General features: G+C 37.6%; 1 protein-coding gene across 2 annotated transcripts; it reads left to right on the plus strand.

Moving 5' to 3' along the window:
- The first annotated feature begins 665 nt into the window (after positions 1-665).
- Positions 666-11429, plus strand: OTULIN (OTU deubiquitinase with linear linkage specificity). Of its 2 annotated transcripts, XM_009909185.2 has the most exons (7): positions 666-1016; positions 3821-3897; positions 5812-5906; positions 6878-7021; positions 7776-7901; positions 8616-8885; positions 10144-11429. In XM_009909185.2, exons 1-7 carry the CDS (start codon positions 670-672, stop codon positions 10336-10338), a joined length of 1254 nt encoding a protein of 417 aa, XP_009907487.2. In that variant the 5' UTR covers positions 666-669; the 3' UTR covers positions 10339-11429. The 2 variants fall into 2 exon arrangements, with proteins under 2 accessions (XP_009907487.2, XP_054020295.1); XM_054164320.1 differs by lacking the exon at positions 7776-7901 and having other exon boundaries at positions 672-1016.
- The last annotated feature ends 1576 nt before the right edge of the window (positions 11430-13005 follow it).

A 13005-nucleotide genomic window follows, 5' to 3' on the forward strand; every position in this document is an offset into this window, starting at 1 on the left:
CGGGTCCACAGTCCCGAAGGACAGAGAGAGCCGGGCAGGTGAGGCGTCGGCTGCCCTGCGTGATATCCGGTGTGGATACGGTGGGCGGTGCACTGCACGCACCCTGGCGCGCCCTGTGCTGGGGAGTGGGGCTGGAAATAGCTGGTCAGGCTGTGCGGTCCTCTTCCTGATTGGTATAGAGCAGGACCCGAGTGCAGGAGGACAATAACATCTGGAAAAGAAGGATTTCTGGCGTGTGGGAGGCTTTAAACTGGAGGTGGGAAACGAGTTGTACGGTTTTAAGGTGTTGACAGCAGGTATTAAGACTGCTAGTTGTGAAGTGACCGACCTGGGCAACAATGCTAAGGACTGTGTAGAATATGAATGTGGCAACTGTAAAGCAGCCCATTTCTGTTAATCGTCTGTTATTTAGGTGATAATGCAAGTGATCAGCGAGGGCGCTTATTCTAGCATTGGTTGTGGTTGAGGAACTGTCGCAGATTAGCCTCGGTTGGCTAAAAAGATGAATTTGAAAATGCCTTGAGTGCTGTGTTATCTTAACCGAATTATTCTGGATTTTGTGCTTGCTTTTGAGTAATTTAAATACTCTCTGAATCCTCAGAGTATAACTATTGAGGTAGTATATTTTTCTTAAAACATGCTTTTGTCGTTGTGTGAGAGAGACTCTTCATGTATTTCTCCATTCTTCAAAGCCAGGATAATTTTCAAGGGTGGATGACAGAACCAGCCAGCCTTTCGGCAGGTGCAAAACAGATGCAGAAAAAGCAGAGTGTTGACATACACTTAATGAAGCATGAAAGGGAAGTTGGTGTTCCTTCTAAGAAACTTGGTTCAGCTCCCGATGAGAAAGAGCGATCTACATCAGAAATAAGAAAAGACTATGTCTATGGAAGTACTGGGAGGCTTGAGAAGACAGATATTGCATCACTTGTGTCAGACCAGGCTGCATCTAGAAATTGTGAATTGTATCTCCCTGCATCTAGTGATCCTTCAGCAGCAGAGTCATCTGAGGATAGGTATGGATTTGTTTCTTTCTTTCTTTTTTTTTTTTTTTTAATACACTAAGACCTTGTCTATAGAAAGAGAAGGGGTACTTTGGGTTTGTGGCAGTGAATTTCGTGGCAAAATTTCATATATGTTAGTGTCTTAGTGAAATCGGATTAAATGTCAAATCTTACAATTCTATCCTGAATTTTAAAATTTGCTGCTACTTGGTATGCTAATTCTAGTGACCTAATATGCCTTTACATGACCTATTAACAGCAATAAGTTTAATCTGACATAAAAAATAGATACTCATCCCTTCATGGTAATAAATTGAAGACTTCGAGCATTGTTTTCGCTTTTGTATGGTATCTTTCAATACCAGGAGCTCTATACCTGCACAGTCTCAAGCTGCACCAGGGGAGGTTTAGACTCGAGGTGAGGAGAAGGTTCTTCACTGAGCGAGTCGTTCGTCATTGGAATGGGCTGCCCAGGGAGGTGGTGGAGTCACCGTCCCTGGAGGTGTTCAAGAGGAGATTGGACGTGGCACTTGGTGCCATGGTCTAGTCGTGAGGTCTGTCGAGACAGGTTGGACTTGATGATCCTTGGGGTCTCTTCCAACCTTAGTTATACTGTGATACTGTGATCTGTTAGTATGAAACTATTTTTGCCCACAGTCCTTTCCTTCACTTCCGCTTAATGTTGCTTCTTGTTCTCTTAACTGGTTGGGGTTTAGCTTTTTTCTTTTTTGGTGGTGGTGGTGTGGGGGTTTTTTTGGTTGTCTGTTTTTAAAATGAGAAGTGTAGGATACACTAAGTAGAATTTGTATTTTTGCCGTCTTTGGTTCAGTAGAATGTGATTTTCTAGTTCAACAATGTGTTTTCACACAACACTATGGACTACTATGCATGAATATTTTTATTTAATTATTTTCTGTGTGTTATTTTATTTTCAATCCATTGTCAAATATTAATGTGAAGAGTCATGGGGAAAGGCTTTAGTTTTCATGTTCTTGTTTCCACAGATTTTAACAGTTGCTATGCTGGAACAGTGTTAAGGTTCAATTTTAACTATAAAATTGAAGTGCTTGTGCAGGTGGATTGCATCTCTTGTCCACCTTGTTTTCAATACAACTCAGTTATATTGAAGTACCTGGTTTATTCATGATGTTAGTGTGTCATGCTCTGGTTCTATTTTGTCAGATCCCAGAAAGAAGATGGGGCAATATCATGTAGAAAGAGCATGATGCTGCTTACTCTACACCAAACTTCTTTCTTGAGTAACCTCACTAGTTTACTGATCTGAGCACTTTTCTTTTTGTTTGTTATAACTTAAATGCATTTGAGGACGTATCCCAAATTAATGCCTCCCCCTGCTCTCCCTGCTCTGCTACTTCTCATGTGATCGTGCTCATTTGTTCATACACAGAAAGGGAGACTGTTGTTCTATATTTTAAATACTTAGTATATAGATAAACTGGGCAGTAGATCACTACTTTCAGAGACCAACTTGTTCGTGGGTTTTTTTTCTTAGTATTTTAAATGTTATTAGATACTCTTCACACTCTTCACAAACCTTAATGGACTGTAACCTCTGCTGAGAAATAAGATTATACATGGAAATGAGGGTTTACCCAGTGCCACACTGTAACAAGGATAAAGTCCTGGCATAAGTATTTCCATGATTTTAATTCTTAGCAGGTAGTACTCTTTTTTTTATGGAGTGCTGTGTTTAATATCTATTGTATCGATTGTTTCTCTTTCTAAATGATAATATTGTTGAGAGTCAGATTTCAAGCAGCTGTGTAGACACCCAGGAAATCCAGTTTGAAAGCTAAAGGCTTGAAACTTGAGTAAAAGCTAAACTGTAGTTTCATGGTTGCACAGTAAATGACAGTTTCGTGGTGTTAACCTATATTTGTCTTTATGCTAAACACTTTTTTCCTCAAGGGAAATATGTGCAAAGGGGCCAGAAATGTTACCTTTTTTAAGGTGGTTTGAATAGAAAGAAAAAGAAACACAGAGCCATAATTTACCAGCGTATCCTCTCATCTTTAACGACAGCACTCTTAACTTCCAGCTGGCTAAAGTAAACCCTTTTTGCAATGCACTTTTCCCGATTGGTTTTTCTTTCTTAGTAGTGTAAGACAGGGCAGTCACTGCATTAATTTTTCCTGGGCTTTTGCAAACATACTGTGGTTTAGGGTATATTTTTGAGTGGTATGTTAGAAGCTACTAGTATTGGTGGGCAATGAATAAAAACCTTACACATTTTTTTTCCTGCATGTGTACTTTCTTCGAAATACAAACTTCCTACATAAGGTTGATTTAGTGGCAAGCCTGAATGATTTACTAATATGCTTGGTAGTGTATGGGGGGTTAAGTATTTGAGGCACGAAACTATGTTTTTAAAGTCTATTTGCTAGATGTTAAGAGAGATGCCAGTGGAGCATAGATGCAAAGTTCCCGTGAGTAATGCTTTCTTGTTTGCACACCTGTGTTGCAATATCCATATACTCAGCAAGTAGGGCATTTTAGTTTGTATCTTTTGCAAATGTATCCTGTAAGATTTAGAAATATAAAGGTACTTTCTCTTCATACAGCCAGCTGAAGTTCTGACTGATTAATTACCAGTGTAGGTGTCACAGATAAGAGAGTGGAAGAGTTCAGGGTTTTTTAAAACTTTTTGAGAACTCCTGTTGTTTTATGAAAATGTGTAAGGTGGAAAGCAAACAGTTGAAAAAATACTTAAAGATTTAAGTACTTGTTTGTGGTTGTAAATGACTGTCAAATCTGTGCTGTTATGTGATGTATGTGTTGATTTTTTTTTATTGCAGTGAGGAGGAGGACATCTATAGTGATGCAGAAGAAATAGAGAGAAAGAAAATACTGCGTTGTGAGACGACCTCTTCAGGTACATCTGAGCTTTGACATTTTAAATACAGTATTACAATTCAGTGGAGCACTTAATTTGTGATGATTTGACACCCTCATTTCCAAGGTCTTTAGTGCACAAATATTTATAAGAGGGGTTACTTATTGTGATGTAGTGGAGTTTAATTCACACACACACACACAAAAGCAATTTTCTGTAAAACTATTTGCTCTTAGTACATTTTTCCCCTGCTTCTATAGTTATTTTACAAAAGAATGTGAAACCTTTGGAAAGCATTTATATAACCTATGTGTCAAGGCTTAGAACTGGGTCATTTGCTAGGTAAGTGATGGATGCTCTCTATTAATCCCTCTACCCTGCCAAAGCGCAGTAGAAAGGGAGAGAGACTTATGGTTTGAAAAAGAAAGCTAAAACTACTTTAATGAAAAGAATAACAATAAAATCAAAAGTATACACAAACCCAGCATCAACCCCAACCCTTGATGTCAGTTATGTCACTGTCAAAATCAATGCTGTTTGGAGGCACTGGGGAAGTCCCAGTCTAAACTCAGAGGCAGACAGGAACCGGATTTGGGATGTGGATTCAGGAACTTGTTGATCAGGATCAAAGGCAGGATGGACAGAGTCCTCTTGGGACACTAGCTGTTGAAGAAGAGGCTTGACTCTTCTTGTGTCTCAGCTTTATGCCAAATACAATGTATATGGAATGGAACACCTTGTTGGTCAGTTTAGGGTCACCTGAGCTGTCCATTCCTTCCAGGTGCAGCTTTTTGCTTTGCAGCCCTAATGCAGTATCAAGATTTAGCAGTGACCTTGGCCTGAATGCCAGCCCTTGGCGCAAACAGTAAACACTGAGCGTTATCACTACTAGAAGCAGACACTCAGTGGGAACATGCCATTAACTTCAGAAGGTGCTATTATTTAGAAGATACTGAGCTAAAACGTACAATCACTGAACAGAATTAGTTCTGTTCTAATTCAAACTGGAACACCTTTAAGTATTGTGTTTGAGAATTACTGATTTATAGCTATTATAGCAGCATCTGGCAGTTACTGGGATCCCTTGATGACCTTAGTGCAATCAATCTGTATTGCAGTGAAGGCGTGTCATGGGTTGAGTTCAATCTGCTGATGTGTATTTAATACTATGCTGCAGTCATGCCAGCTTCAAAATGAAAGTGCTGGCTGGAACAAAGTATCATGGGCCTTGAAATTCAGATTGTAGCATGAGAGGCTTCCTGTTCTGGTTGCCACTTCTGGTTTCCAGTTTTGGCACATTGGTCTTTTCAGTTGGGCTGGCTGCTGTGTGCTTGGGGGCTGGCTTGTGCTTGGGTGGGGGAAGCTATTTTATTGATGGCTTCTGCTGCTGCTTTTGCTAAAGTATAGCTTGTGATCTCATTAAAATTCCTTATCTCAACGCAGAGGGGTTTTTTGTGCTACTTTCCCTCCCATCTCTGTGGGGAGGCAGGGTGGGTCTTGTTAAGAGCTGGCTGTATTAAACTAAGATGGGGCTGTTGGGTTTCCAAGAGAAAACTCTATTTCTATTATTGTTTCAGGCTTATACAGAAAGATCTGTTACCTTTCTCCTTTATAGTCTAGAAGAAGAACAGAAACTTTAATCAAATATTTTTCGGATTGATAAGAAAATGAAGATTACTTTATTAATTGGCAGAGCAGAAATTAGTGTTTTCCAGGAGAGAGAAGCAGTGTTCTCTGTTTTGTTGGACTCCCATATTATTTTTATTCACTTACCATTTTTAGAGCAAGTTGGGTTTTTTTCCTCTGATACTAATAATTAGTAGCCATGCTGCCAGACTCCTTTTGCACTGATGTTATATTAAAGTGATAGGTCATGTTTAGAAGTCCAGTGCTTTTTTGATGATGTTCTGTTTCACATTTACGGTTATTATGTTACATACTCTGTTTTGACAGAACATAAACTAAGTGTTGCACCTGAAATGGACATCCTGGAGTACTGCAGAAGAGAATGGAGGGGAAATACACCAGTAGCAAATAAAATGAGAAAGGTATCAGTTCTCTTTTTGTCATCTTTTTTTGTTTGTTTTCATTGGTATGTTTAGTAGGTGATTCCATATGAGAGCAATCTTTAAAACAGGAAATGTAATAACCATGTTTTCTAGTGTCTGGTCTTAGACATGGCTGACAGCTGGAAGGCTGTTGTTCATACTTACTCAAAATGGGTTTTTTAGTAAGGCTACTGGTTAGTAGTGTAGGATTTTGATCAATAACTGTTCTTCATTTATGTTTTCAGTTGATGTTTCAGTTGATGTTTTAAATTCAGTTTATTACCCAAAATTGGTAATTTTGAGGGCTGTGGAATTGGCAGAGCAGATTATCTACCTTTTGCCAAAAAGTTTGGTTACTTTCCACAAATACAAAGGTCTATGTGTGATCTTCAAGAGGGACATCTGTAAGGGAAATACAGATGCAAAGGACATCGACTCTTGCTGGGTTAGCTGAAGAGACATACTGAACTTCAGAAGTTACATTTCAGCATTGCTGCTTCTGCTGAAAGTGTATGTATGGGTACAGCATGGAAGGGACAGATGTGCTGAGGCATGTGTCAAGATGCTTCAGTATAAAAACAAGTTTTCCCTGAGGTAAAAACAAACTACATGCAACATGTATTGAGTAAATGGAACACACTATTGCTGAAAGGGTTTTTTTTAGATTTATAGTCTTGTGTGTATGTCTGTAGTTTGGAAGTTTTTACCCACATCTTAACAATATTTCTGCCTAGTCATCAAATAAATGCCACAACCAATTACCTAATTGTTACTTGGGAGATTTAAAGAAGTTGTTAGGTTTTTTTCACAGTATAAATTGTGACAAAAACATTTGAACTTCCAAAATGGGTAGTGGATTTTTTTTTAAATAACATTAGCATTTGGATGCTAATATTACAATGTATTTTGTGATACCAGTGCAGGAGCTTACAATGTTGTAATAATGCTTTCATGTTATTTGGACTTTCTAGGGATATGAAGCAGTTGCTCAGAAGTTTGCATCGATAAGGAGAGTACGAGGTGACAACTATTGTGCACTCAGAGCAACTCTTTTCCAGGCACTAAGTCAAGCTACCCAGTTACCAAGCTGGTTGCAGAGTGAGGATTTGACTATGGTTTGTGTCAAACTCTGATCTTCTGACTTTAGAGCAATATTGATTCTGACCTGTAATTTCACCATCTCATTTCTGTGTTATACTGTATATGTCCACTTCTCAATATCCCTTGAATTAAGAAGTGGTAATGTTCAGTTGTATTGTATATTTACAGTGATTCTTTCAACTTGGAATTGAGTCCAGTTTCTGGTTTATAATGTATAAATCTTAATATAGTGCTGACTGTAATGTGACTTGTCTCTCTTTATCTTGCCCTTTTGATTTCTTCTGCTAAAGTGTCCTTCAGTGTTCACTGAAAAGAAAACACAGTTCATGTGTTCTGGACAAAGTAGTTTGCACTCCATGAAGACTTCTGGAACGCTTGGTGGATGTCATCACATCTTTAACTTTCTCTCCTATTGGTTCAGGGACACTTTCAAAATACAGTCACTGTCATCTGCTGTTGGATTATTTATTTATTTACATAAAAGGGAGTGGTGGTGGGGAAAAGCTGAGCCATTATTAATTTGGGGTAATTAATTTTTCCAGGGCTTGTTTATGGCTTAGATGTGGAAACCATAATAGATCAGTATTCTGATTATTATCTGGCAACTGTTGCAGAGAGCTAGTTGTATTCAGTTATGGTCATCTTAGTACATTTGTTCAGAGGAACATATGAAGGATTGTTTTAAAGTGCAAAATGTTTTTAAATGTGTAAGTTGGTAGCATTTCCTATCAAGACTTTTGGCTTATGCTGCCTTCTCTCAACTTCCAGCTTTCTGAAAACTTGCTGAGCAAGTATGACTGGATCAAGCAGTGGCAGCTAAAAGAGAAACTGGGCAAGAAGATGGGAAAAATAAGTGATGAAATAAAAGAATATTTAATACTTCTAAGGAAAAAGGTTGGAAAAGTATTAAGATGTAAACATTTTTGCCTCTATTTCTTGCATTTAGTTGAAGGAATTATGTATATTATATATTATGTATATTATATATATTACGAATCAATGCTACCTTAAACAGGTCACTGAAAGAAATAAGCCAAACAGAATAATGCCAGAGTAGTTTCTAAGTAGTTTTTGTTCCACAATTACAGATTTTTGTTCTGAGTTAATGTAACAGGAAAACAATTGTGCCCTTTCAGTGATTGTACTAGTTTCATCCTTCCCACTGTTGAAACTCTGGAACCTATTTAAATAACTTTTCAGTTGTTCCTCTCCTAACTGAGGATGCATACTGTCTGCTTTTAAAGGTTTTAAAGAATATTTTAAAGGCAGCATTCTAGCATTTTGATGCCTGGAGTGAAATATGCATTCTGAGTAACAAATGCAAAGAATAATGAAGGATGCAGAAGCAAAAAGGTTATTACCCTATTAGTTATTGTCTCATGACAATATTTGTTTGGCCACCTTGCAAAATTTCCAGTGTGCTTTGTTGTTTTGCTTAGGGACTAACTTAAGCAAAATCAGACTAACTCAACTTGACCTTGATAGCACTACAGCTGTGCAAATATTCTTGATTGTGTGTAAAAAGGCACAAAGCCCCTTATAAATTAAATTCAGTGATGGCTATTGATACAAGTTGTGTGTTATATATATATTATTTTTTTTTTATAGTGGAAGACTATAAGTGAAATCAAAGGTCCTCTTGAGAAACAAGAAGCTTGTGATAAATTGTTTAGAAATGAAGAGGAAGAGTATAGACTTTATGAAGCACTGAAATTTTTGATGCTTAACACTGCTATCAAATTATACAGCGATGATAAAAATGGAAAGAGAGTTCCTGTCTTCTCATGGTTACTGTTTGCACGGGATACATCTAGCAACCCTTGTCAGTTAATGCATAATCACTTGAATCATATTGGTCACAGTGGAGGCCTTGAACAAGTAAGGACAGATTATTGTTTGAGTTTTGTTAGACAGATTATTGTTAGAGTTTTGTTTTTCTGCTTTGGAGATTTTAGTTTCAAATGGTTTAACAAATCAAGCAGCTTGTCTTGGTTGGATTAAATTTAATGGTCTAGTGTCTGGTCTTTTGTTGGTAAAAATATAGTAGAACTGCTTGCTTGTAGTAAAAGCCTCTGAAGGCCTTTTAAACATTATTTTTTGTCTGGCACCTGACACTTAGGTAAGCATTCTTTGAAAATATGGTGTTCTTTCCATAATAACATTTGTATTAGTCTCTTAATTGTTAAAGCCTTAAAAATATGATGATAGAAGCTAATATTTAAGTTATCAAGAGAAGATCGTGTGTAGTGCCTGTGCTTGGTGAGTTATGGTAAACTCATGATGTTGCAGAAATGGTGTGCATCTTAGGAAAAAAAAGTCTCAAAACAAAATGTAGTGGTTAATGAGCTGAATATCCTGAATCATCCTTTTAAAAATGTGACATTGAATATGTTACAGTGTCACAGCAGTACTGCAGTTAAATCACTGCACAATTATAGATGCAGAAATGCTAGGGTTTATGTCTGTTTATTAGCTTAAAAATCTGGCAAGTGTAGTATAGATGAGACAGCTTGCTGCTTCTGTTAAATTAGCTAGTTCGTAGGTAACATTTTGCTGCCCAGTTTAGCAGACTTCTTTGTGCTAACTAGATTTATTTTAGCAATGTTCTTTGTAAATCATTGTTTAGGACAGAATATGCTTGCCACTATAGTACACAAGTTAGAATATTTTCCAGGCTCTTTCTTGCAGTTCATTATGATATTAACAGGCTTTTTAAGGGCTTTCCATCTTTCTATTTGGCTAGAGAGTTCAGAGCACCATCTAAGAGGGAAAGGATCATTGCCTGAAACCTGTTCTTATTTGGTTTAGTGACTTAAGAGGATCGATACTGCTATGAGGGAATGTTCCCCCATGTTTATGGTAGTGGAGAAGTAGGATTCCCTCTATGAGGTAGCTTTTCTTCAGAACTAATACCCTTCTATGCCACGGTTAGTCTGAAGAGCTTCACGTTAAAGGCACATTATCTTAGAGGCATATGGCTGAGATACTGAACTGGAGATGCTTGTACATATGCATTTGCAAATTTATTTGCTTCCACATCTGATAGGTATTACTGTAGAATTTTCACAAGAAAAGTCTTTTATAAAATGTGTGTTTCTTTTTACACATGACATCTCTTGCTTTTTTCCCAATGTAGGTGGAAATGTTTCTCCTTGCTTATACTCTGCAGTATACCATCCAAGTGTATCGACTGTATAAATACAATACCGATGAATTCATCACGCTTTATCCCAATGACCCAGAGGAGGACTGGCCTGTGGTGACTCTCATAACTGAAGATGACAGACACTATAATGTTCCAGTCAGCATGTGCCAAGAGACTATGCTGTAAACAAGTGATTTTTGGCAGACAGACCTGTGCTGCTTATTGAGGTTTCCAGTGCTATTTGGAAGCACTGATGATGAAATCTGCATTATTAAACCTACAGCACTTGAAATCCATTTTGGAAGTTTACATCTGACATAAAATATCAAAAAAGTAGTAGCTTAAAGAGGAGAAGATTTGCAAGTATAACTTTTGTTGCCCAGAAAGAAGGGGAAACTTCTACAGTCTTTTTTGAAGGGCTTACTCTGAAAAGGAATGCAAAAACTAGAGTTACACTTCTTTTAAGAAGATAGGTGGTATGCTGTAGTAAGACAGGAGCTGACCACCTGCTCCCTGAAATGATAAGATAATGATGAGCTGACTTTTCTAGAAAAGTAAGTTGGCAATATCCTGACTATTTGTAATGCAGATTAGAAACCATTTGTACAAATCCTGGGTCTCAGGAGGTAGTTTAATTCTTTTGAAGTTGTAATTTAATGCCTGCCATGGTTTATGCTGTAAGAGAGATGCTATTTAAAGTTTTCTAATGCTTTGGTGGTTTTTTCCCAACATGAATATCAGTTATTTAGAAGCCAGTTGTCCATTTCAGTGAAAACAAAGAGCTTTTCTCCTTTCAACCCCTTGAGAGGATTGTGGCAAAAAGACTTGATAATAAGGGAGTAGAAAAGTTTTTTGTTAGTAGGTCACAAATTCAAAACCTACACCATATTGCCTCTTCAGTTGTGATAGCTAATATGAGGCAACCAGATGCCCATCAACTTCCATGTCTTTTCTAGTTACTCTGTTCCTGTAATGTTAATCCTCACTGATAGCTGCTGTGGAGAACATCAGGATTTTAATTTGTCTAGGGAGTGCAGCAGATGGAAATAAACTGGGTGCAGTGCCTCCACTCCTTCCTTCTGCTTAGAACTACTTTTTATGCTTCAAGTTGAAGGAATACAGAGCATAACACATACTGGAAGTGCTGACATGCCTAAAAAAGCCTTAATCATAACCCTCTTCACCTCTGAGCTTAAAGGAATTGGGCCCTGCAGATAATGGAACATCATCTTGGAACAACAGAATGAAGGTTTATTTAAATGACATGCTGGTTTATTGAGAAAAACACCTGTCATACAAATATTATGAAGGAAATGACATGCAAAACTTCTGGCACATAGAACTTCTATTTTTGTTCTGTTTTGTTCTACTTAAAATTTAACCTTTCTGCTGTTATGAAAGGTAATTACACAATGACAGCGTGTATTCACTGTGTTCTAGACTGTGGTTTAGACATGTCTAAATGAGGTCTGCCATGTACTCTGTTCTGTTTATCATGTTGGTTTTGCCTTTTAAAACTAGTTAGATGTGTTCCTGAGAGTTCCTGGGAGCTACAGGGCAAGAAAAACAAACCAATTCTTTTGGCAGTATTTTGTTGCCTGTTTTCTCTCTAGCTTTGTCATTTTGAGGTTCTCTCTAGCTTTATCATTTTGAGGTTCTCTCTAGCTTTATCATTTTGAGGTTTTACTCTTGAAACTTTTGTTCAAGTTAGTTATTTCTTGAAAGCTGAGAGGCATAGTGACCTGCATAAAACAAATAATTATTGGCTTGGTGCTTGCATGTGGATAGCAAAAACCCCAAACCAAAGCACCAAAACAAACAAAAACCACCACATCCCCACAAAACCCAAACAAACACCCCCATACCCCCCCAAAAAAAACCCAACACAACAAACCCCAAAACAAGCAAAAAAATCTCCACAGTCCAGATTACCATTATCCAAGTAATACTGAAGGGGAAAGAAAGATAAATTAGCAAAGGCCTCTGATAGAAAAGTTGTACTTGTTTGAATAGCTGAAATTTAAATGTTGGTGTCTTGTAATTGCAATATATTCTTGAGATTAAAACTTGACAAAGACATCTTTTTCAATGAGGTGTTACAGGTTTAGAGTGGTGGCTCTGAACATATGACAGAAAGAAGTCTCTAAAGCAGACGGCGTTTTAGAGGCTGAGTTTGCAGCCATTTATAGGTAAACAATTGACATAACTGGTTGAACTTGGGCAGGACTGAGAGCAAGATAGCTGTAGAACTTACTCATGTATTGCTCCTGCAGAAATGGAGTAGCAAACATTGGAAAAACCAGTGTTACTTTGTATTTTCGATCTTTTTTTGTGGAGGTAAGCAATGAGTCTGTACGTGGTGTGCAGCATATAGATTTAACTTTCATTATAAAATTGACAGCTGACAGTTTTTAAGCTAGACTAACACAATGGATAAATACTGCTTTTTTGTTAGGTTCCCCACTCATAATCTACTGAATAAACTGAGAGTCAATACATTAAATGAAGTGGAAGTGAGGGATGGAAAAGAAGTGGAATAGAAGTCAACTCGTAGACATGCCCCTATGTCTGTGAGTTTTACATGTGAATAAATTTACAGTACCTCCTTTACTTGGATGTACTAAAGGAAGCAGGTGCTTTACTCAACCCATGGCATACTTTGTTAGGTTCAGGCCAGGTTCTTAATACGGTAATATGTGATCTCCTAGGAGTTAGTAGAAAGAAGAAGTAGTGAAGAAAGTTTTCTTTTTATCCTTATTTTCATATCATTGTTACTTCTCCCTCCTGTATGATTTTTGGAGGAGGCATGAGTTCATTGTGTTCTTCAGAATCATTTTGGCACACTTTCAGGTA

Source organism: Dryobates pubescens, chromosome 9 (assembly GCF_014839835.1).
Source record: "Dryobates pubescens isolate bDryPub1 chromosome 9, bDryPub1.pri, whole genome shotgun sequence".
NCBI classification, from domain to species: Eukaryota; Metazoa; Chordata; class Aves; order Piciformes; family Picidae; genus Dryobates; species Dryobates pubescens.

Excerpts from the sequence above, each read along its gene's own strand:
- OTULIN (XM_009909185.2), top strand. The coding sequence starts at position 670 with ATGTATTTCTCCATTCTTCAAAGCCAGGATAATTTTCAAGGGTGGATG. Across the intron at positions 3,898-5,811 it reads TTGTGAGACGACCTCTTCAG|AACATAAACTAAGTGTTGCA; the intron begins GTACATCTGAGC and ends CTGTTTTGACAG. Across the intron at positions 7,902-8,615 it reads TAATACTTCTAAGGAAAAAG|TGGAAGACTATAAGTGAAAT; the intron begins GTTGGAAAAGTA and ends TTTTTTTTATAG.